General features: G+C 35.5%; 1 protein-coding gene across 2 annotated transcripts in view; it reads right to left on the bottom strand.

The window, feature by feature from the left end:
• PPARG (peroxisome proliferator activated receptor gamma) overlaps positions 1-26,934 on the bottom strand; it is a 113,247-nt gene that overhangs the window by 27,504 nt on the left and 58,809 nt on the right. For both annotated transcript variants that reach the window (XM_053689013.1, XM_053689014.1), the window contains one exon: positions 76-275. In XM_053689013.1, coding sequence (XP_053544988.1) covers positions 76-275 — 200 coding nt within the window. The remainder of the gene's footprint in view (positions 1-75; positions 276-26,934) is intronic.

The following is a 26,934-nucleotide window of genomic DNA, read 5'->3' as shown; positions in this document are numbered from 1 at the left end:
AAAGCAGTGGGTGTTATTATCTGCAAGGTAAATCATTAGCAGGCAAAAAAAGTCATGTAGTTAAGGAACACTAACTGATTTGTCTGTCGTTCTTCCTGTTAAGATGGCTCTCGCCTTGGCTTTGGTGAGGGGGAAGGACTTCATGTATGAGTCATACAAGTGCTTGGCTAGGACCCGCTGATCAGCAGACTCAGGGTTCAGATGGTCCATGTCGCTAGATATTTCTGCCAAAAGCTTCTCCTTCTCTGCTTGTGGCATACGGCCAAACCTGATAGCTGAAGAAACCAAAGCTTTGTTAGCCAAGAGCGTTACTACCATGTAGGGCTCTGTTTATCAAGCCCCGGGCAAACAAGAGTCCTAGATTTAAGGAACGTTCCCCCCCCAGGGTGTGGGGGATAACTTAGATACTTAGTACTCTGAATCAAGAATTTGTTTTCTTTATTTTAAAGGGATGGTAAAGGGATATGAAACCCCAAATTTGTACTTCATGATTCAGATAGACCATACCATTTTAAATTACTTTCCAATTTACTTCTATAAACTAGTTTGCTTAGTTCTCTTGATATTCTTTGGTGAAAGGCACACCTAGGTAGGCTGGGGGAAGCAATGCACTACAGTGAGCTAGCTGCTGATTGGTGACTACACATACATACCTCTTGGCATTGGCTTAACCAATGTGCTCAGCTAGCTCCCAGTAGTGTATTACTGCTCCTTCAACAGAGGATTCTAAAAAAATGAAGCAAAATTGATAATAAAAATAAATTGGAAAGTTGTTTTAAAAGATATGCTCTATCTAAATCATGAAAGAAAAAATGTGGGTTTTCGAATTCCATTAAAATCACTTTTTATTTGTGCATTAGAAATTATTCACTTTATCACCCAAAATTTGCATGCAAAATAAATATTTTGAAATATTTAAAAATTGTTACAAAAATATGTATTGCTTTGCTGAACCAGGACACCCCTTGAAAGACTTCATTTACTAAGGGCAATTAGCAAGACATATAAATGAGCTCCAGCATATATCAACCAATCACTGAGCAGCATGTAGGAGTATCAGGGTTCTGGGTGCTATGTAATGCACTCCAGCCAAACAAAACACTTTTCAGAGTTAAATTGCAGTAGAAGCAGGCAAAATATATAATACAAATGCATTAAAATAGTTTTATGATGCACTATTAAACATTTTCTGGAATATGGAATGTTGAGTTTAATGACCCTTTAATTTTCAAACATAAATAATATATAAAGAGGACCAAGTAGAAAATGGGAAAAGCCGGTGCCAATTACATTTATGCATCTCAATATAATCAGTCAGAACAGCAATAGACTAAAAAACAACAGTAATGGAAAAACTCTCTAACAAGAGGAGCTGTCTGTATGTGTCTCACACTATATACTGAAAATGATCAAAACATAAAACACGTGTATAATTAAAAATGTAATAAATTATTATTATACTTTATTTATGAAGCGTCAACATATTCCGCAGCGCTGTCCATGGATACAATTCATTTAAATAAAACAGTACAAGCCTTGTAATTTACAAACACATACAGGAGGAATTGAGGGCCCTATTCCCGTGGGAACTTACAATCTAGAAGGGTAGGAGGTTGAGAAACAGGAGGTGAGGACTGCAAGATTGAGAAGGATGTTAATACAGAGTTAGATGAGGGAAATGTTAGGTAAGTGAAATTAATTTATTATTGAGTTGGGTGTTAGGCTTCTCTGAACAGAAAAGTCTTCAGGGAGCGTTTAAAGGAAGACAGATTAGGGCAAAGCTGAGGGAGAGTGTTCCAGAGGGTAGGTGCTGCACGACAGAAGTCCTGCAGTCTAGCATGAGAGGAGGTGATAGTCGCAGATGCAAGGAGCAGGTCATTGTTGGATCTTAGTGGGCGGGCTGGAGTATACTTGTTTATTAGAGAGGATAGGTAGAGGGGAGCGGTGTTGGTGAGCGCTTACATTAAAAAAGTACATAAATGATTGTTAAAAACAGCTATGATGTACTAAAGTGAAGACCGGGTTGAGTCGAAACTAATGCAATCCACTAGTAGACGGTGGAAAGGATATGAATGTCCCTGACACTTGTATGGAACCAAAGTACCTTAAATGAGACTGTTCAATCTCATACTGAGCTTGTCTGCCAGCTTCTGCTCTTAAGACAAGTATGAGCCGTCCGTACGGAAATTGGTAGAACTCGCACTGAGTATTGTCGGCCGGCTATTCACAGGGAGCAAACCGCTGACTGATCTTTGCAGTCTCATGACCTAATCCTCCTGGTTCTTTGCTCCTAGTCCCGTGTAGTTAGTGTGGATAAAAGCTACACAGTTGGTAACAAGTGACGTGCAGTAATTTTTACAAGCAATTCAAAAGCTGATACCTAGGAAATGCCACAACGGTAATGTGTATAAAACAGGTCAAACGTATAAGATTGCACAAAATTACTTGTTCACACCCGTCCAGTTTACTGTATCGCTAGAGTAGTAGAATTCCTTCAGGTGATTCATACAGAAAACACCAACCTGGACTACTGGAACCTAGCTTAACACATCTGGTGAACCAGTAATCATGGTGGATACACACATATGCCTCCTATTATCAGCTAGCTTCCATTAGATTAATTGCTGCCCCTGAGCCTGCCTAGGAATGTTTTTAAACAATGGATATCAAAAGAACAAAGTACATTTGAAAATACAAGTAAAATGAAGTCTCTTAAAATGGTATGCTTTGTCTTATCCAAGAAAGATTAAAGGGACATGAAACCCCAAAATTTTCTTTCATGATTCACATAGAGCATTTCATTATAAACAACTCTCCAATTTATATAGATTATTTAATTTGCTTCATTCTTTTGGTATCCTTTCTTGAAGAAGCAGCAATGAACAACTGAGAGTTAGCTGAACACATCAGGTGCAGGGGCGAAACTACAGGGGGTGCAGAGGTCGCAATTGTGACTGGGCCCCGCTTCAAAAAAAAAATAAAAAAAATTTTTACAATTAAAAACGTTGACCTGCAACTGCCTGCACTGATATCATGTGAGTGTGACATGATGCTTCACTAGTGTCTCTGACTACAGGGGTTAGTCTTTCTGTTTTACCCATTGGTGTTTATGTGTGTGTGTGTATGTATGTATGTGACTGTGTGTATTTATTTATGTATGTATGCGTGTATGTGTGTGTGTATGTGACTGTGTGTGTATGTGTGTATGTATGTATGTGACTGTGTGTGTATTTATGCATGTATGTGTGTGTGTATGTGTGTATGTATGTATGTGACTGTGTGTGTATTTATGCATGTATGTGTGTGTGTATGTGTGTATGTATGTATGTGACTGTGTGTGTATTTATGCATGTATGTGTGTGTGTATGTGTGTATGTATGTATGTGACTGTGTGTGTATTTATGCATGTATGTGTGTGTGTATGTGTGTATGTATGTATGTGACTGTGTGTGTATTTATGCATGTATGTGTGTGTGTGTGTATGTATGTATGTGACTGTATGTGTATTTATGCATGTATGTATGCGTGTATGTGTGTGTGTATGTGACTGTGTGTGTATGTGTGTATGTATGTATGTGACTGTGTGTGTATTTATGCATGTATGCGTGTGTGTGTATGTGTGTATGTATGTATGTGACTGTGTGTGTATTTATGCATGTATGTGTGTGTGTATGTGTGTATGTATGTATGTGACTGTGTGTGTATTTATGCATGTATGTGTGTGTGTATGTGTGTATGTATGTATGTGACTGTGTGTGTATTTATGCATGTATGTGTGTGTGTATGTGTGTATGTATGTATGTGACTGTGTGTGTATTTATGCATGTATGTGTGTGTGTATGTGTGTATGTATGTAGCATTTTTTTTTCTGTGTTAAATGTAAAAAAAAAAAAAAAAAGATATGTATCAAATTCACTTTTTTGGGGGGGTTGGGGGGCCCTTCTTATTTTCTTGCACCTGGGCCCTGTGGCTTCTAGTTACGCCTCTGATCAGGTGAGCCACTAACTGAGGCATATATTTGTGAAGCCACTAATTAGTAGCTCCTGAGACTACCTAGGTATCCTTTTCAACAAAGGATACCAATAGAATAATCTGAATCATGAAAGAGAAAATGGGTTTCATATTTCTTTAATTTTGACTTTCATGTCACATTTTGACTTTAGGAAAGGTATTTTTGTGCCTTTTGTTCAAATAACCAATAATCTTTATGTTCCTGTCTGTTTTCATTTTGGAAAGTATGATCATGGGAAACATTGTTGGCGTCTCATAAATGCTTTGGTATTGCAAGCACAATGATTGTTTGGTTATATATTAATCCATAATAAAATATGGTTCATTGCATTTGTTTATATGACATCCGCAGTGTTTAAAACAATAACACATTAACTAAGATTGGGACGCTAGCGAGATGTATGCATTGACATTTAATCTCCTTGTCATATAGTTTAGGAATAAATCTTGAGCAGCCTTGCAATAACGAGATAATCAAAAATGTCTATAATGAATATTTAAAGGGCCAGTAAACCTAGGAAATAATGTTATATAATTCTGTACATAGTGCAGAATTATATAACATTAGCTTAACTCCAGATTTCTAAAGTGAATAGTTAAATAGATATTTATCAAAGAAAACAGAACGCTGCTCCTGGCTCTACTGAGCGGGTCTGTTTTCTTCTGCTAAGCGCATCGCGGGCACGCTGTCTATTCACAGCGCGCCCGATCGCACTATTAAAATCAATGCAGCTTGCTCCCACTCTGGTCTGGTAGCGGGAGCGAGCTACATTGATTTTAATAGCGCAATCGGGCCGACTGTGAATAGACAGCATGCCCGTGATGCGCTTAGCAGAAGAAAACAGACCCGCTCAGTAGAGCCAGGAGCAGCGTTCTGTTTTCGTGGCTAAATATCTATTTAACTATTCACTTTAGAAATCTGGAGTTAAGCTAATGCTATATAATTCTGCACTATGTACAGAATTATATAACATTATTTCCTAGGTTTACTGGCCCTTTAATGAATTCTTGGTGACAAAATATTGTAGAAAAAAACCTTAAAAGAATAATTAGCCCCCATTTATTAAAGGTACACTCAATTCAGATAGAGCAGCAGTTTTAAAGGGACAGTCTAGGCCAAAATAAACTTTCAGGATTCAGATAGAGGATTTAATTTTAAACAATTTTCCAATTTACTTTTATCACCAATTTTGCTTTGTTCTCTTGGTATTCTTAGTTGAAAGATTAACCTAGGAGGTTCATATGCTAATTTCTTAGACCTTGAAGGCCACCTCTTTTCAGAATGCATGTTAACAGTTTTTCACCACTAGAGGGTGTTAGTTCATGTATTTCATATAGATAACACTGTGCTTGTGCACGTGAAGTTATCTGGGAGCAGGCACTGATTGGCTAAACTGCAAATCTGTCAAAAGAACTGAAATAAAGGGGCAGTTTGCAGATGTTTAGATACAAGATAATCACAGAGGTTAAAAGTATATTAATATAACTGGGTTTGTTATGCAAAACTGGGGAATGGGGATTATCTATCTTTTAAAACAATACAAATTCTGGTGTAGACTGTCCCTTTAAGACACTTTCCAATTTACTTCCATTATCAAATTGTGCACAGTCTTTATATATTCACACTTTCTGGGGAATAAGATCCTACTGAGCATGTGCACAAGCTTACAGGGTATACGTATACTAGTCTGTGATTGGCTGATGTCTGTCACATGGTGCTGGGGGCCGGAAAATGGGAGAAAAAATAAATTTGTGTGAAAAAAAAAATACTACTTATTTAAAATTTAGAGTAGGTGTTAAATCATTGTCTTTTTATTATGCACTTTGTAATTATGCAATTCTACTGCATTGAGTGATCCTTTAAAGGATAGTCTAGTCAAAATTAAACTTTAATGATTCAGATAGAGCAACAATTTTAAGCAACTTTCTAATTTACTCCTATTATCAAATTTGTTTTTGTTCTCTTATCTTTATTTGAAAAAGCAGGAATGTAAGCTTAGGAGCCGGACAATTTTTGGTTCAGCACCTGGGTAGCACTTGCTGATTGGTGACTAAATGTAATGTCTACATTGCAACATTATGTGTAGCTTTGTTATACAATGTGGCAAACTACTGCTGCCATAGAGTATTAAAGACACGTGCACACTCCTGAGCTCTTATGAGCCTACCTAGTTTTACTTTTCAATAAAAGATACCAAGAGAACAAATCAAATTTGATGACAAAATTAAATTGGAAAGTTGTTTAAAATTGCATGCTCTATCCGAATCATAAAAGATTAATTTTGACTTTACTGTCCCTTTAAAACAAAATTGGTGACTTTACAAAAATCACCAGGATACCAGATACTGATGAGCACGGAAATACTGATCTCATACAGGCAGAAATAATGCAGGGAAATAAACAGAAATACAGCAATTGCATGAGCCCTATTTGTTTACTAGGCAATGACATTTAGAAGTTATTCAGGGGAAATCCCACGTCAGCCTTATTAGTGTTCACAGTCATTTATAGAACAACATATATATGTAAGTTGATGTATGTAGCGCTGCAGAATCTGTTGACGCTCTACAAATAACCGATAATAATAATAATAAAGTTGATAATATAGGCAGCTGTCTAGGGGCTCTTTTTTCTGTTTGGTAAAAGAATAAAAATGAATTTCTCTTACATTTTGTATCATTGAATGCCCAGTACAGCTAGTCAGAAACTTTACTGGGAAATGTATATTCTATTCTTTAGAAGATACATAGTTCACTGGCAATAAAGAGACACAAAGCTCACATTTTTTTCTTCTTTCATGATTCAAATAGAGCATGCAATTTTTAAGCAACTTTCCAATTTACTTTTAGTACGATCTAATTTGTTTCATTCTGTTGGTATCCTTTGTTGAAAGATCAGCAATGCACTACTGGGAGTTAGCTGATCTGGAGTGGTATAGGAACACAAATTTGGCTATGTATTTAAAGAGATTAACACATAAGGCTTTATTCCAAAACTTTAGAAAAATTTACAGATTTATCAACAAAAATCCCAATAGACTTTAATGTTGATTTCTCTGTAGACAATAATTAGATATGTTTTACTAAACAATTGGAATTTACTCCATAATAAAGAACAGGAATTTGTTTAAAAATGAAAATGCTCTAACAAAATAGATTATTTAATTTTTACACAAAACGTTCCTTTAATAAATGACTTACTATTGAATATTAAATACTTGTGACCATTTAAGTCTAAGGGTAAGATTACAAGTGGAGTGCTAATTTATTGCATGCTCGCAAACGGCACATTTTCCCATTTGTGGGCACACGATAAATAACTAGCCATTACAAGTGGCTGGCATTGCTACTGCAAGCTTGCAGTAGCAATTAGCGCTTAGAAAATTAACCAGAGTTTAATTTTCTAAAAGTGCCCCAAATGCCCTCAAAATAGAGGGTATTATAGCCCCTTAAGGACCAGCGACGTACCCTGTATGTCGCTGGCCTTTTTTTGGGACTTGATTGTTTTATAGCGCGGTCTTGCCACCAGCGTTGAGACTGCTCTATTCCACAAAGCCTGCTGGAGGGAGGGAATTAATAGCGTGTTCTTGCTAGACTTGTGCTATTATGTCCTGAAAAAACCCTTAACGACCAGTGACATACAGGGTACATTGTGGTCATTAAGGGGATAGTTTTTTATTTAAAAAAAAAAATAGTAGAAAAAAAACGGCACTGAGAAGTGCCTTTACATTGCGGTTTATAGGAACTGTGTGTTTCCTGTAAATATATAGTTATATAATCATTAGGGATAGGCGAATGTGTTTATATTCGAATTCGAATGTTAGAATGAATGTTATTGTAGAAATTCAATTTAATGTTGATAAGAACGAATATTCTTAAAAATTCTATTATCGAATATTATTTACAGTTTTCGAATGCCACATTCGAATTTGAATGACACATTCGAATGTGACATTCAAATTAGAATATTACATTTATAAAACACAATTGTAGACTAGAAATAATATTTCGAATTCGAATGTCACATTTGAATTCGAATGTCACATTCGAATTCGAATATTACATTTATAAATCACAGTATTAGACTAGAAATACTATTTTGAATTTGAATGTCACATTCTAATTCGAATGTCATATTTGAATTTGAATATTACATTTAGAAAACACAGTATTAGACTAGAAATACTATTTCAAATTTGAATATTACATATATTAAACACAGTTGTAAACTAGAAATACTATTTCGAATTTGAATATTACATTTAAAAAATACAGTATTAGACTAGAAATATTCGAATATTAGACTAGAAATACTATTTTGAATTCGAATGTCACATTCAAATTCAAATATTATATTTAAAAAACACAGTATTAGACTAGAAATACTATTTCGAATTTGAATGTGATATTCGCATTTTATTACATTTATTACATTTTGAAATTGAATGTATACAAAGCTAAACATTCTATTATTCGAACGAATATTTTCAAATTTTATTAAAAATTTCTAAAACGAAAATTCGAAAATAGAATGTTAGAATGTTATATAAACATTCGTAATTCGATACGAACAAATGTATCAACATTCGTTTTAAATTTCCAATTTTTAGAAACATTCGCCCATTCCTAATAATCACATACATATATATTTATATTTTCTGCCATTGCTGCACTACTTATCCCCTTCGCTGCACGAGGTACTCATGCCATGTGGGAGCGTGCTCTTGTGAGCACAATGCTTACCAGTAATGCGAATGCAAGCTCGCCTTCACATTGCTGTCAACTTATAGTACCAGAGCACATTAGCGTGCGCTGGTATTACTCAGTGGAGCGCTAATATCGATTTCACAAAAGTAATATTTAGCGCTCCACTTGCAATCTAGCCCTAAATGTTTAATATTGCAAGATGTAATCTGTCACAAAATTATTTTATGGAATTGTTGACAGACAGCTTAAAGGGACACGAAAACCAACAAATGTTTTTCATGATTCAGAAAGAGAATACAATTTTAAACAATTTTCCATTATATAATTTGCTTTGTTCTTTTGACATCCTTTGTTGATGAAGCAGCAATGCTCTACTGGGAGCTAGCTGAATTCACTGTGTGAGCCAATAACATGAGGCATATATGTGCTTTCACCAATCAACAACTCCTGAACCTACCTAGGTATCTTTTTTTAACAAAGGATACCAAGAGAACAAAACAAATTAGATAATAGGTGTAAATTGGAAAAATGTTTAAAATCACATGCTCTTTCTGAATCATGAAAGTTAAAAGTTGGGTTTTATGTCCCTTTAAACATACAACTATTGCAAAACTCCATGTTTGATGCAATTGGATTTGTAATATTTTTTTTTATTATGTATCTAATTATTCTGTTTCATTGTCAAAGTTGACATTTCGCCACTGTATCTGGGCAATTTCTTTTCTGTTCATGTTTTGTTATGGATTCTGGGAAACTGTTTAAGGAATATTTCCCTGTGCAGCTGTGACTGGTACAAATTGCCACATAAATACTCAGTGGAGGTTTTTTGGCAATATATTTATAGTAATGTTCCTTGCAAAAAAAAAAATATATATATATCTTGTTTTTAACAGTGGGCATTACAAAACAAAAACATTGTCAAATGACAAATAAATCATAAGACATATTTCTTTTATTTTGCAAGTTTCTAGACATGTCACATTTTTTTTTAAATAGGCTGATATCCCAGATAGCTCCTAAAAGGGTTTGAGTTACTCTGTATTTGTGCTGAATGAATCCAGAACATATTTATTTTTTAAGTTCATCAAGATTTATATTTGTTACCTCAAAAACGTTTGTATTATAATTGGATTTATAGACATTAAACGGATAGGAAAGTCAAATGAAACTTAAATGATTCAGATAGCGCAGGTAACTTTAAGACACTTAAATACTCTTCTATTTTTCAAAGATGCTTCGTTCTCTTGATATACCTTATTGAAAAAGAATACGCACATATCCTACACTAGTAGGCGGTAACTGCTGATTGGTACCTGAATACATTTGCCTCTTGTGATTGGCTAACTAGATGTGTTCAGCTAGCTGACAGTAGTGCAATGATGTTCCTTCAGCAAAGGATAACAAGAGGATGAAACAAATTTGATTATAGAAGTAAATTGGAAAGTTGTTTATAATTATATTTTCTATCTGAATCATGAAAGAAAAAAATTGGCATTCATATCCCTTTAACCCTCTGAGTGTCACAGGAATATCATGGGATTAGATCCATAGTGCAGCAATGATACAAATCTTGATCAGCTGTTTAGTTTCCTTATGATCCAGCAAATTGTGCTCTAGCTACCAGTATTACCAGTATTACTCTTTGCCATGTGGAATAATCATACTGAGGACAATTTAAAGCAATGCGTGGAGCAGCGGTGCATAGATACACCCATTTTTAAAACTGTAAGAAGGTAGTCACATGAGGCAAAGAAAGGCCTACACATTTTGGCACCACAACCATGTTTTGAGTCGCCATGGCAACCTCAATTTGTCAATCCTTGTACTAAAGGAAAGGAGATTTTTAACATTAAGAAATAAAAGGTATTTTTCTGATAAGGCAGTCAAGTTATGCTATTTACAACCAGATTCAGATGAAGTAGTAGAATTTAAAAGCCTGTTTGGTAGATATCTTTGTTTTAACTTCTGTAGGTATTTCTAGGGTTGCCAGCTGTCATCTATAAAAATACTGGAAAATTTATAAATGATTGGGCCCACAAAGTTCTACTTTAGACCCCACTCTTGATCCTACAATGTATATTTTTCACAACTAAGCAGTCATTTTACCCATCGGCTGCCAGTCACATTCAGATTAATAATTTAACTCTTTGGTTGCCAGTGACACAAGTAAAAGGTAAAGATTTGACCCATTTCACTACCACTCACTTCTTTCTGCTCCATATTTGTGAGGCATACATTTAACACTCAGGGAAGATTGAACTGGACAGCTGATAAAATATTAGACTGCCCCATTGAATACTGGACACCTGACACCCCTTTGTATTTTTTTAAAAAATATTTTACTGAGTGTTTTTATATTCACAGACAAAATGCATCATATCTTCAGCCTTGACCATATTACATTTCTACAAACATGCTCAGTTGTGTAAGAACCTTCGGAAGCCACTCTCTCAACCATTTGGGTTTGATTATGTGATCATTCTCTTTACAGAGCACCCCATACCTCACTATAGTGACAAAAAACACAACCTTTTTGTGGTTTTCCTTTACATGGTGAAAGCTAAAACTGACCATGTGATCAAGCAAGAAACTGAAGATATGATATACATGTTTATGTTGTACACAATCATATCCCTTCTATATTCCTTTAACCAAAATATTGTGTAGTAGCTGTAGCATTATGTGCTTATGCAACATCTCACAAATATCTCAGAAATCTGCATTAAAGGGATGTGAAACCCAGAGTATACTGTTTAGAAAAAGTTTCCAATTTTCTTCTATTATCAAATTTGCTTTGTTCCCATGATATTCTGTGTTGAAGAGATACCTAGGTAGGCATCTGAAGCACTATATGGCAGGAAATAGTGCTGCCATATAGTGCTCTTGCAAATGGATAACATTCTTGCAAAACTGCTGCCATATAGTGATCCAAAATGGGACGGCTCCCCTAAGCATACGTCACTGCTTTTCAAGAAAAGATACCAAGAGAACGAAGAAAAAATGATAATAGAGGTAAATTAGAAAGTTGTTTAAAATCACATGCTCTTTCTGAATCATAAAAGTAACAGTTTGGGTTTCATGTCCCTTTAAAGACTAATAATTTATCTGCCCATTAATGGAACATTAAACCCAATTTTTTTCTTTCATTGTTTTGATAGAGCACAATTGTCCAATTAAAGGGACAGTCTACACCAGAATTTTTATTGTTTTAAAAGATAGATAATCCCTTTATTACCCATTCCCCAGTTTTGCATAACCAATACAGTTATAATAATATACTTTTAACCTCTGTGATTATCTTGTATCTAAGCCTCTGCAAACTGCCCCTTTATTTCAGTTCTTTTGACAGACTTGCAGTTTAGCCAATCAGTGCCTGCTCCCAGATAACTTCACGTGCACAAGCACAGTGTTATCTATATGAAATAAGTGAACTAACACCCTCTAGTGGTGAAAAACTGTTAAAATGCAATCTGAAAAGAGGTGGCCTTCAAGGTCTAAGAAATTAGCATATGAACCTCCTAGGTTAAGCTTTCAACTAAGAATACCAAGAGAACAAAGCAAAATTGGTGATAAAAGTAAATTGGAAAATTGTTTAAAATTGCATGCTCTATCTGAATCATGAAAGTTTATTTTGGCCTAGACTATCCCTTTAACTTATTTGATCTAATTTGCTTCATTTCCTTGGCATGCTTGTTTGAAGGAGCTGTAAGGCACTACAGAGAGCTAGCTGTATACATCTGGTGAGCCAGTGACAAGAGGCATATGATGTGCAGCTAACTCCCACTAATGCAATGCTGCTCATAAAAGAAAATAAAGGGAATTACAGAGCGCCAACTCAGAAGACAGACCTCTAGCTCTGATAATATTGGCACCTAGTTGCCAATGAGGTGTGAGCAGCGTTTAATAAGAGTTTATCAGAGCGCCAAACAAATAGTAGGCTGGGTGCAGGATCAGACCAACAAATACCAGTAACAATAAATATATAACAAGTAGAATTTAATACAATTTAATACAAGTTCGATAAAATCTGAAAAGTGCTATTACATAATTTGATACAATTCTAATAAGTGCTGTAACACTCGGATTAAAAACAGCAACAATTCATGGATCCATGTTACAATATTAATAAAACTATAAAAATATAATTCTGAAAACTCAGGTAACAGATTGTAAAAAAGCCTGGTGAACTTGAGGCCAATTTAAGGTTACAAAATAGATTAGGGAGACGCTAGGTAACGGACTCCAATAAAGCAAAGGATGTAAGAAAGCGATTTGATAAAAATTATGTAAATGTATAAATTTGATGTGATTAAATGTAAAAATTGATGGGTGGTGAGGTGAGGGAAATGCTAAAAAATCATATGGTAGGAAGGGAATAAGTCCCGGATCACAGCATAGGTTTTACTTATGTGTTTATACAAATTTGATAGTGTAGAAAAATGCTCCTAAACTGAGATGGAGCGTGACAAAAAATACCTTAATAGAGTGTTTGCAATTAAAGACAACGTGTTGGTAGTGGATAAAAAAACTCCACGGTGATAAAAAATTGTGAGTGTTGTGAAAAATGCAGGGGTGATACTGAAGTTCACAAAAACATTGCACAAAAGGTGATCCGAAAATAAACAAACGATAATGTGAAATATAGTGAACACACTAGTAAATATTGAAAGCAGTTAAAACACACTGGATTAGCAACGATACGTTGGAGGCTGCAAAGATGATCTCCGGTACCAGAGACCACTGTGCTGACAACCTCAAATTGATTGAAAAAAGGTTAAAAAAAATGTGTGAAAACATGTCCGTTAATGGTTTGAGAATAACAGATGGTAATGCAGATGTACTTAAGGACAAACTCCGGTAGGGTCCGGTAAAAATAGAAAGTCTCGCTAACAGTCTTTCCTAAGTAAAAATCCCAATTCTAACAATAAAGCAATATTCCTCTGTAGAGTTTTGCAAAGTGAAAGGGTCCCAATGCTTTATCCAAGGCAGGTGTCCCTTACCTGTCAGGGAAAGAAAAATACATATAGTGCAGAGGGTTTCTATAAAATTTAACACAATTAGAATGTTCCTTACCAGTAACCAGCCAACGCGTTTCGGTCCTCACTGACCTTTATCAAGACTGGTTTTTGATGTGGAGTAAGGTTATTATATACCTTACTAAGTGTCAGGTAAATTAGCACCTGTGCGATTACACCGGAAGTAAAATTGAATCATTCCAGGTGAAAGCAAAATCATTTAAACTTTTTATAGAATAAAACATTATGTTCTTCCTAAAATATATTTTTATTCTTAGATGATTGTATCATTACATGAGTGTCTATCTATGTTATGATATCTCTAAAGATCGCTATGATTTCTTATAGTAATTGTTTCAGAGGGCTTGGGCCAAAGTTAGTTTATTATTGGCTAAGCCGGAGGTGTGCTCAGAACTTTCAATCTGATTGGATGATAGTGTGACGGAATTTGTTATTGTTAAACTTCATATATTTGAAGCAAACTGACAATTCTAATATCTTTTCACATGCAATCCGTAGGATAAATATATAGACGGATCAGGCAGGTGTGGTCTAATTTCCAACAGCTGTGTTAATATAAGTTTATTGTGATATTGTACCGGCTGGGCCAAATAGGAAACATAGATATTCAATATGTAACCCATTGGTTATTATTGTGGTTAAGCAGAGTAAAGCAAATGGATATATTTAGAGCAAACTGAAATTTCTAGCGGATATATTTAGAGGATAAATATGCATGTGAAAAGATATATATATAATAACCTTACTCCACATCAAAAACCAGTCTTGATAAAGGTCAGTGAGGACCGAAACGCGTTGGCTGGTTACTGGTAAGGAACATTCTAATTGTGTTAAATTTTATAGAAACCCTCTGCACTATATGTATTTTTCTTTCCCTGACAGGTAAGGGACACCTGCCTTGGATAAAGCATTGGGACCCTTTCACTTTGCAAAACTCTACAGAGGAATATTGCTTTATTGTTAGAATTGGGATTTTTACTTAGGAAAGACTGTTAGCGAGACTTTCTATTTTTACCGGACCCTACCGGAGTTTGTCCTTAAGTAAATCTGCATTACCATCTGTTATTCTCAAACCATTAACGGACATGTTTTCACACATTTTTTTAACCTTTTTTCAATCAATTTGAGGTTGTCAGCACAGTGGTCTCTGGTACCGGAGATCATCTTTGCAGCCTCCAACGTATCGTTGCTAATCCAGTGTGTTTTAACTGCTTTCAATATTTACTAGTGTGTTCACTATATTTCACATTATCGTTTGTTTATTTTCGGATCACCTTTTGTGCAATATTTTTGTGAACTTCAGTATCACCCCTGCATTTTTCACAACACTCACAATTTTTTATCACCGTGGAGTTTTTTTTATCCACTACCAACACGTTGTCTTTAATTGCAAACACTCTATTAAGGTATTTTTTGTCACGCTCCATCTCAGTTTAGGAGCATTTTTCTACACTATCAAATTTGTATAAACACATAAGTAAAACCTATGCTGTGATCCGGGACTTATTCCCTTCCTACCATATGATTTTTTAGCATTTCCCTCACCTCACCACCCATCAATTTTTACATTTAATCACATCAAATTTATACATTTACATAATTTTTATCAAATCGCTTTCTTACATCCTTTGCTTTACTGGAGTCCGTTACCTAGCGTCTCCCTAATCTATTTCGTAACCTTCAATTGGCCTCAAGTTCACCAGGCTTTTTTACAATCTGTTACCTGAGTTTTCAGGATTATGTTTTAATAGTTTTATTAATATTGTAACATGGATCCATGAATTGTTGCTGTTTTTAATCCGAGTGTTACAGCACTTATTAGAATTGTATCAAATTGTGTAATAGCACTTTTCAGATTTTATCGAACTTGTATTAAATTGTATTAAATTCTACTTTTTATATATTTATTGTTACTGGTATTTGTTGGTCTGATCCTGCACCCAGCCTACTATTTGTTTGGCGCTCTGATAAACTCTTATTAAACGCTGCTCATAAAGCGTTCTATGTATGTTTTTCAACAACGGATAGCAAGAGTACAAGGAAATATAGATAATAGAACTAAAATGATTTTTTTTTAAATTGCTCTGTGTGAAATACGAGACACATTTTGACATTACCTGTCCCTTTAACACTGAATCAGTCTTCAAGTGTAATAATTAAGCTGTCAGCAACACTAGTAACATATTTTACTAATAAACTGCAATTGGCGGGGGACTTATTTTCTAGTTACCAATTGAGAATTCAGTTGTGTGCTGAGATGGCAGCTTTACATTTTTTGTATAGTTAAAGGGACATTGCAGTTGAAAAATGACATGCCCTAATTCACTTGCTGTGGAACTTTATGTATTTAACCCCGTCAAAGGCACTAAACGGGTAAAGTGCCACTTATGAGCTTCAGGGAACTGCTAGTCCTAAACTGCAAAGCCTGCTGCTCACTATCAGAACTTTACATATGTGTTTAATGATCAGTTAAAACAATTACATTCTCAACAAATTAGAGCATATCATTTTTCCACTACAATGCCACTTTAATCAAAATTCCTGTTATACTGTATAGATTATTTGGACAGTTTAACTCATTTACATGGTAACTTTTCAAATTGATTGGAATCGCTTAGAAAACAAAGACAAAATGAGCAAAGTTCTGGCTCAGAATGCGGCCCAGTGTCCGCTACATCTGAATTCTAATACCATTTAGCTATTTAATGTTATCATTCTACAATATCATGAAATAATTTTCCAGCTACACATCTGCACAAATTATTAAAGGGGCGCATAAAATTCAAAATTAAACTTCCACGGTTTTAGAGAAAGCATGTCATTTTTATCACCTTCAGGACCGGGAGTTTTTAGCATTTTTGCTATCACTCCATTTAAACAAAAATGGAACCTAGTTTTTTCAATTTTTTTATTTGCAAATCAAAACTATATATATATTTTAGTAAACAACCCAAAGTATTGATCTAGGCCCATTTTGGTATGTTTCAGCCCACTGTTTTGCCGAAAAATATGATTGTATTTAAAAAATTGTTAACTTTTTCACAAACTTTGGGGTTGTCACTAAAATTATTTACATACAGCTTAAGCAGTCGTAACACAAATGGTTGTAAAAGCTTCTCTGGGATCCCCTTTGTTTAAAAATAGCAGACATGCATACATGGCTTTTCTATTGCTTTTTGGTAATTAAAAGGCCGCTAACAACTGCAGCTGCGCACCACACTTATATTATACCTGGCAGTGAAGGGGTTAATCAGGTAGCTTGTAGGGTTCATAATAGCTTTAGTTAGGGTTGCCACCCATCCCTTTAAATACAGAACACTTATAAGTTACACATGCTGCAGGGTGTGCAGGGAGGAACATGAATAGTGCATATGAATAGTGCTGTCCAGAAACACAATACATGTTCCTCCCTGTACACCCTGCAACATGTGTAACTCATAAGTGTCCAGTGAAAACATGGCTTAGGTGGCAACCTTAGCTTTAGTGTAGAGATTACCCTCCCACCTGACACCTCCTACCCCCTGATACCTACCTAAACAGCTCTCTTGCCTCTCTCACCCCCAACTGGTCACCACCATCTTAGGTACTAGCAGATAGTCTGCCAGTATGCAGTTTAAGGACTTTTGTTTAAAATTAATTTATTTATTTCCCTGTAGGGGTCCCTCCTCAACCCTCCCACCTCCCTGATCCCTCCCAAACAGCTCTCTAAACTTCCCCCTCCTATTGGTCTTCACCATCTTAAGTACTGGCAGCTGTCTGCCAGTACCCAGTTTATAGAAATTGTGTTATGTTTTCACAATTATTTATTTATAAAAAAAGTGTTTCTTTAGTGTAGTGATCCCTCCCCCTTGATGTGATCATACATATGAACCCCCCTGCATCCTGCCATTGCACTTTTCTGTAACATTGCGGCCTATCCCTACCTCTCCCTCAGCAAATATTTTTTTTCTGTAGCATAGTTTCAATTTACTTCTGCTATCAAATTTACTTCTCTCTCTTAGTATACTTTGTTGAAAAGCACATATAGGTAGGCTCAGGAGCAGCAATGCACTACTGGGAGCTAGCTGGTGATTGGTGGCTACACATATATGCCTCTTGTCATTGGCTCACCTGATGTTTTCAGCTAGCTCCCAGTAATGGATTGCTGCTCTGGATCTGACTTTACCTGTTTAGATAAGATTATCATGGATGTTTATTACTCTTTTTCTGTTTGTTTTTCTTTTATTCCTATATAACATCTTTTACAACATACAAGTAACTAATTATTGTGTCATTTAGTATAATACATATGCATGTTTTTAAATATAAGCTGGTGCACTAAATATTTTGCAATGTGAAATACTTTGTGTGTATATGCCCAATAGGTCTGCATCTGAAAAAATATCACCCCCTAGTGGAGAAAATGCAATTTCACACAACTGTGTAAGTACTATATTTCTGTGACATAAAAAATAATATATATATATATATATATATATATATATATATATATATATATATATATATATATATATATATATATATATATATATATATATATATATATATAGCTGGTTTTACATTTACAGCATTAATTTTAGGGCTTTAAAAATAATATTATATAAAAACACATATTAGGTTATAATATAATATTGCATTACTAATGTCAATTTTGAAGGGGGTCTGGAATTTATTCCCCCATTGACTTACATTATATAACTGGGTCCATTTTACACGGATTATTTTACAACTGTATCTTCAGGAACAGAACTCCAGCGTAAACTAAGGGCTACCTGTACTATGCTTGGGTTGGTGCAACACACTTTGCAATTTATATAAACAAATAATCTGTTTTTAAAAAGGTTGATTTTAGTGTTTTCTAGTCAATACTTGGCAAATATGCACCAGAATTTATCTAGGCTCATAAATTTAAACTGGGTGTGTGCTTAATTAGTTTTTAAATATTGGTTACAATAGTGGTGATTAACCTCTTAACCCCCAGTGGCGAGACCGCACATTTTAGAAAGCCTGCAAGAGGGAGGAAGGTTGCTGCAGTCCTAGGCTTCTCTCTGCCGCAATCTTGCTGAAAATTGCGAGATCACGCTATTTCTGCATGCCCCACGAGTGGGGCACTGCAGAAATAGAGTAGAAGAGTTACTGAAGCAGAGAGGGCCTCTCTGCTGCCCTCTCTGTATCGGACAGTGGTGGGACCGATCGTTGGTGGGTGAGAGCGTAAGGAGGGAGGCGGCCCATCGCTAGAGGCAGGAGGAGGGCGGGACCGCTCGGCCACGCTACAGGGGAAAAATAAATAAAACTCCAGCTGCGTGATTGAGGGGGAAGGAGAAAGGAGGGGCAAGGAGGGGCAATGAGGGGAATCATATGTGAGATAGTTGAGGAAAAGGGATCTGGGAGGGGGGTTTGAGTATTGAGGGGGTGCAGCTACATTACAGAAAAATTTGTATTATATATATATATATATATATAATTTTTTTTAATTGCCTATTTTGCAGCAAACTGGGTAATGGGCATACAGCTGCCAGTACCTAAGATGGCCGCAAATAGGTAGAGGGGGAGGGTTAGAGAGCTGTTTGGGGGGGGGAGGATCAGGGAGGTTAGGGGGGATACTACCCTGCAGAAAATATATAATAATAAAAAAAAATGTAAAAAAAACAAAAAACTTGTATTTTTCTACTGGCAGACTTTCTGCCAGTACTTAAGATGGGGGTGACCTTTGGGGGGTGGGGAAGCGAAGAGAGCTGTTTGAGAGGGGTCAGGGAGGGATCAGGGGTGGGATGTGTCAGGTGGGAGGATGATCTCTACACTAAAGCTAAAATTAACCCTACAAGCTACCTAATTAACCCCTTCCCTGCTGGGCATAATACAAGTGTGGTGCGCAGCGGCATTTAGCGGCCTTCTAATTACCTAAAATTAATGCCAAAGCCATATATGTCTGGTATTTCTGAACAAAGGGGATCCCAGAGAAGCATTTACAACCATTTGTGCTATGATTGCACAAGCTGTTTTTAAATCATTTCAGTGAGAAACCTAAAATTGTGAAAAAGTTAATGATTTTTTTTATTTCATCGCATTTGGTGGTAAAATGGTGGCATGAAATATACCATAATGGGCCTAGATCGATACTTTGGGTTGTCTACTAAAACAAAATATATAGTTTTGATAGGTTTAAAAAACAAAAAAAAGCTCTACTTCTGTTTAAATGTAGTGATTGGAAAAATTTTAAAAATGCTCTGGTCTTTTAGGGAAGTTTTTGTCTGAAGTGTCCGGTTCTTAAGGGGTTAATTCAGGGAGCATATTTTGAGGTGTTGATGAGAGTATTACATATTGTTTGTCATTAATAATAAAATTAAAATATTTTGTTAAACTTAAAAAAAAATCAAAACAAATTAAAAATATAATTTTTTTCTAATAAGTTTGGACATACAATCTTACACAAAAGAATATATAAAACAAATTAAACTAAAATAATAGTAATAATTATATATATATATATATATTATGATTTTTTTCCCATTAAAAATATGCTTTAGTTTTATAGTAAATGCTTAGCAAATTAAGTACAAACTCCCAGAAGGGCATGTAAAACTGATTGCTTTCTGAGAGTAAAACCTCTAATTGTTTTCTAGAAAATACCATTACATTATAGACACGCTACTTGTCTTGTCTTTAAGCTTTGATGCCTAATAGCTCTTACATGTAAAGGGGATATTATTGAAGGCTTCTTTAGCCAAAAGGTGTTTATTTTGGAAGCCATTATTTGTCCACTCAACAAGTTAAACCTGCTTTATTTTTTAGGTAGAGTCACTAGTCACTAAAAAAATGAAGTTATTCTGGTTCCTCTCATTTTTAAACAAGCCTGACTGTGTTGTTTCTTTGGAAATGATGTATATATTTTTACGCTTGAAGAAGCCTGGTCACGTATGCATTCATTGTGAAGGAACCGGCAATGCTCAAAAATATTTTGTAATGCTTTGAGAGGCCAATTTAAAATTAAACTGATTAATTAAAGGGATACTGCAATTATCTGTAAATCAATACCATCCCTAGATTAAATAATGATGTAAAGCAATTTGTTTTTTGCAAAAAATAAGTAAATTATATATATGTATAAATTATATTTGCATGGAAAATAACACCAATGTAGCACTATTGAATTAAAATAGACGTAGTGCTCCAGATTTAATGGATAAATGTATATTATACATACTTTTTCTGGGTTTAAAGGGATATTAAACAGCAACAGCATATATGCCTCTTATCATTGGCTTACTCATCTGTTAAGCTAGCTCCCAGAAGTGCATTGTTGCTCCTTCAATAAAGGATATCAAAAGAATAAAGCACAATTGATAACAGAAGTAAATTGGAAACCTTATTCTAATTTCTCGCACAGAGTGTATCTACACAGTTTTATTGGGGACAATATACAGGATAATAGGAAGGGCTTTATAAGGACTTTCAAACCCTTCCTACTAAATTAAAGGGATAGGAAAGTCAAAATTAAACTTGCATTATTCAGACACAGCATGTCATATTAAGACACTTTTAAATTCAAATGTGCTTTGTTCTCTTGGTATCCCTTGTTGAAAAAGAATACACACACATATCCTATACTAGTGGGAGGTAGCTGCTGATTGGTGCCTGCACACATTTGTCTCTTGTGATTGGCTAACTAGATATGTTCAGCTAGCTGTCAGTAGTACAATGCTATTTCTTCAGCAAAGGATAACAAGAGAATGAAACAAATATGATAATAAAAATACATTGGAAAGTTATTTAAAATTATATGTTCTATCCAAATCCTGAAAGAAAAATTTGGGGTGTCCTGTCCCTTTAAGCTTTATCATTTTGGTTTTTAATTAGCTGGTTAATAAAGCAAGGCAGTTTACAATAATTATATCATAGAATTCATCTCTCTTACATAACTGCTTTGAGTTAAAAAAATGTGACAGAGACACTCAAACAATTGTTCATATAACGCAGAAACGAGTTTGTGCAGTTGATGTCAGTACATACGATAACCTCTAAATAACAGAAATGACCAGCACTCAGATTTACAAGCTTCCCTTTGTGCAAGAATGAAGTTTTTCTTGTACTGATAACTGTCTTTTAACATTTTCCCAACTGATACTACAAGTCTAGCACCATTCTTGCACATAGCATGACTGCATGTTGTTAACAGAACAAAATAGGGGAAAACGCCATAACGTATACTGGTCAACTGATAACTTATATACATCCATTTTAAAGGGACATGAAAACCACATTTTTTCCTTCATGATTCAGATATAGAGGCCTATTTATGAAATGTCTGTCGGACCTGATCCGACAGTGCGGATCAGGTCCGACAGACATCGCTGAATGCGGAGAGCAATACGCTCTTCGTATTCAGCATTACACCAGCAGTTCTTGTGAGCTGCTGGTGCAACGCCGCCCCCAGCAGACTCGCGGCCAATCAGCCGCCAGCAGGGGGGTGTCAATCAACCCGATTGTACTTGATCGGGTTGAATTACGGCGATTCCTGTCCGCCTCATCAGAGCAGGCGGACAGGGTTATGGAGCATAACTGGTGTTTCTGGCGAGCCTGCAGGCTCGCCAGAAACACGGGGCGTCAAGCTCCATTCGGAGCTTGATAGATAGGCCCCATAGAATATATTTTTAAGCAATTTTCCAATTTACTTCTATTATCAATTTTGTTTAATTCTCTTGGTATTCTTTATTGAAGGAGCAGCAATACTATAGGGAGAAATGAGCACAATTGTTAAGCCAATGACAAGAGGCATATATGTGCAGCTACCAATCAGAAACTAGCTCCAACTCCTGAGACTATCCAGGTATGCTATCCAACAAATGATACCAAGAGAAACAAAGTGAATTAGCTAATAGAAGTGAATTGGAAAGTTGTCTAAAATTGTATGCTCTATCTGAATTATGAAAGACATTTTTGGGGTTTCATGTTCCTTTAAAATGATTACCTTTTTTTTTTTTTTTTAATAAATGTCTGCAGAAAAAGCTTCAACTGTACATAGCCCTTTAGTCAAACGGATTGGGACCAGAAAAAGTTTGGATTTCAGAATAGTTTGGATTTTGGAATTTGTATATTTGCATTTGTAACATGCAACAGCATGGAGAGGGGCGGGACCAAGTGTAAATAAAACATTGGTGGCCCAATGTAGCCACCAATCAGCAAGTGCTACACAGGTGCTGAATCAAAGATGGGCCGGCTCATAAGCTTACATTCCTGCTTTTTTCAACTAAAGATACCAAGAGAACGAACAACAAATTGATAATGGGAGTAAATTAAAAAGTTGCTTAAAATTGCATGCGCTATCTGAATCATGAAAGAAAAAATTTGGGTTCAGTGTCCCTTTAAGGCTTCAACCAGCTTATCTTTCTTTTGTATTTGTAAATGGGGAGATATGGTTAAGATCACAGTTATTCAAATGTGTATATTATATCAATAGTATACAACCCACAAAATGTACTAATGCAAGCCCAATTTAGATTTCTAAAGCCATCTTTATGAAACTGGACTTTATGGAAATACGTCAGACTTTCTCAGACAAAAGATGCACTACATTGCATGGCAAATGGTTTTTCATAAACATGACTTTTGATACAATGTATGTCTCACATTGCCTTTGTACCTTTGAATTTTCCACAATAAAGCTTGTTGAAAAAAAAAATACAATATAAACATTAAAAAAAAATGCACCAGTGAGGTGCACCTGATAGTTTCACATTAATTCCACTTAAGTATAGCAACAAATATAAGCTATAGGGATGGCCAGAATATGGATGTAGTAAAGGTGTAGCCAACCCCAGGACACAACAAAACATAGGGGGAGGGGCCCTTTGACCCCTGAGAGGAGTTAGGCCCATATTAAGAGTAGTGGGGTCGGTCTCAGGAGAGGGCGTATATAAGCTACGGGCGGGACGGCCATTTTGGTAAATAATTTTCCAAGTAGGCAGCAAGTTGCCCTCCCTCCCTTCCATTGTTTTAAATGTTTCTTTGTGTTTGTCACAGCTGGGGGCAGGTGCTAGTTCCCTCATGTCAGCAATAGAACTACGGCCATAAGTGAATGGGTTAACCTCCCCACGGGGTGGGAGAGCAGGTTAAGTAGCTTCTTGGGCACGGGGTTCCTTGGAGCTTTGGGTTAAAAAAGTAACAGTCCAGGTAAATCGAAATACGGCCTGGTCAACAAGAAAAGGGAGATTAGGAAATTAAGATTGGGGCTAGCATCTTCATAGTTAATAAAGTTTATATGATTCTAAGAGTTATTTATGTGTTTTAAATTGTTATTTAATAAACAGGCTGTGGCCAGTATTTTTGCCAAACAACAAGTGTCAGTGTATTCTTTATTTGTTGGAAGGTTTAAGGTAATTAAGGTTCAAAGAGGGACGTTAGTTGACGACTCATGGGGTCAAAAGTAATTACTAGGTTCACACAAAAAAAAAAAACCTCTGATAATCTTTTCAGTGTGAACAATGAAAGAGAGACGTAAAAGACTCAGAGAGGAGTGAGAAAAAAAATAAATCTGTTTTTTATACACACCATTTATTTTGTACAATTCATACAAAATCTTCAAACATATTAACTTTTTGCTTTTCTTTAAAACCCAGCCCTCAATATCTATATACTGTCTGTCAAGGAAATTTATTTTTTATTGTGACACCTGACATTGTCATTTACAAAAGAACAAATGTATTTTCAGTTACCCTTCCCAGCCAGTTAATAGCAAATACTTTTGCAACGGCTGGTATGTGCCCAAACACAAGAAACAGCACAATTCAACAAAGACACACACTTAGCACTCAAAAAAACAACTAAAAGTCAGTTACTAACCTTTTGTTATCATGAATTAGCAATATTCATTTAGGTTATGTTGGAGAAAAAAAGCAATAACTTAAATGAATATAGCTTTTGCACACAAAACTAAAAAAACAAACACATTGCAGTGCCCCTGTTAATCAGATAAATATAAAAAAAAAAGTTTAGATATTATATCATCTAAAAGGATAAATATTTATAGGGCACAAAAACCATTCACACTTTGAGTCATCGCTGCTATTGATCGTATCAAGCAAGTTCGCTGTATAAAAACAAAGACACAAGCGCAGACTCCTCTAGGTGTAGTATCTAAAATCACAATCTTTAATATCAATAAAAAGTAGCGAACGCAATCATTATAATCTCAACACAGGCACAGCAAACAATTATATCAGTCAGTCACAGGTAATGTTGTATGGTACCACAGATCTCTTCTAAGGTCCCCCTAATGACAGCATCCAAGGTCCCCCTAAGGGTAAGTCCAGGTTCCCTACGAAATGCATAAGACCACGCCCACTATACAGAGCCACAACATGGACGCTGTCTCCAGAGCCAGGTAACGGAGAAGGCAAAGTTTGGAATGGCTTGCACCTAACGTGTCAAGGTAACGATTGAAGTACCTGAACTTACCCTTAGAGGGACCATGGACGCTACGATCCGGAGGAAAGAGATCTGTGGTACCATACGACCTGTGACCTGTGTATAGTTATTTGCTTTTTCTGAGTGTTGAGGTCATATTGAGTGAGTGCGCTACTTTTTATTGATATTAAACATAGCGATTTTAGATACTACACTATGACGAGTCTGTACTTGTGGTTTGTTCTTGTTTTTTTGGGGGGAATATAGCTTTTGACTTAGAAATAAGCTTAAATTAGCAGCAACTAAAAGCTATCCTCTGCGTATGAGAGTTAATGAGTGAACGGGAAACTTGTTTAAAATGTCTTGCCCTATCTGAATCATGAAAGTTTCATTTGATTTTTGCTTCCTTTTAAATGGACAGTAAATGCAAAATACATTGATTAGATAGAGCATGCCATTTTAAACAATTTAGTTCTATTATCAACTTTGCTTAGTTCTTTTGGTATCCTTTGTTAAAGAGTAATCCTAGGGGAGCTCAGTATCGTACACGTGTCTTAAAGGAACACTGAACCCAAATTTTATCTTTCATGATTCAGATAGAACATGCAATTTTAAGCAACTTTCTAATTTACTCCTATTATCAATTTTTCTTCATTCTCTTGCTATCTTTATTTGAAAAGCAAGAATGTGAGTTTATAAGCCGGCCCATTTTTGGTTCACAACCTGGGTTGTCCGTGCTGATTGGTGGATACATGCTGTCCAGGGTCTGAACCAAAAATTGGCTGGCTCCTTAACTTAGATGCCTTCTTTTTCAAATAAAGATAGCAAGAGAACAAAGAAAAAATTATATGAATCATGAAAGAAAAATATTGGGTTTAGTATCCCTTAAGTCATCTGGCAGCAGTGTTTTCAACATTGTTTATAGCAGTGTTCTACATAGTTAAATACACTGTTGCCATAGACTTCTATAGACATGTGCACGCTCCTAAGCCCCTATCAAACTACCTAGGTTTAGTTTTCAAACTAAGAGAACAAACCAAAATTGATAATATAATTAAATTGGAAAGTTGTTTGAAATTGCAAACGCTATCTGAATTATGAAAGTTTAATTTTGACGTGATTGTCCCTTTAAGTAACACACTGAAATGTTAAATAAACGTGTTTATCCACTCTCTATACATTTATGATGCCAACAACTTCCAAAAAAATGATATAAAAGCAAACAGAGTAATATAAAAAAAAATCACATCTTTTTGATTGTTTAATTTCAACATAGCTGGAGGACAACACATTTCCAACTCTCATTGTGAAATTGTATCCCTTGTGTATTGCATGTACTTTTGAACACAGCTTGATTTGTCATTAGACAATGTAGGCAGATGCCTAGGGGGCCTTTGTCTAAATGGGGCAGCTACCTAACTGGTCGTGTGATGCAGTGTTCAGATCTTTTCCCTAATATTTTTATTCTTGTAAACCAGATGTATTTTTGTGGGCTGCAGGCAGTGACAGAACATAACTATAGATGAAGTTGCTTTGTGTATAAGTCACTAAAATATGCCTACTGGTCATAGATGTAGATCTGACTAGACTTCACACAACAAGCTTTGGGGCATCAGTAATTCATCAGCACTAATTTCCCTTCTGAAAAAAACACTTTGATCTAATTGTTCTATTATTGAGAAGGTGAAATTATAAGGTTTTCTTATCTTATCTGTTCAAAAGTTTGAGATTTGCAAAAATTTCTGAATGAAATCTTTTTTTGATGAAAATAGTTAGG

The sequence above is a fragment of the Bombina bombina genome, chromosome 7, assembly GCF_027579735.1.
Source record: "Bombina bombina isolate aBomBom1 chromosome 7, aBomBom1.pri, whole genome shotgun sequence".
Classification (NCBI taxonomy): Eukaryota; Metazoa; Chordata; class Amphibia; order Anura; family Bombinatoridae; genus Bombina; species Bombina bombina.
The sequence above is the reverse complement of the archived record's forward strand: the minus strand, read 5'-3'. Positions and strand labels throughout refer to the sequence as shown.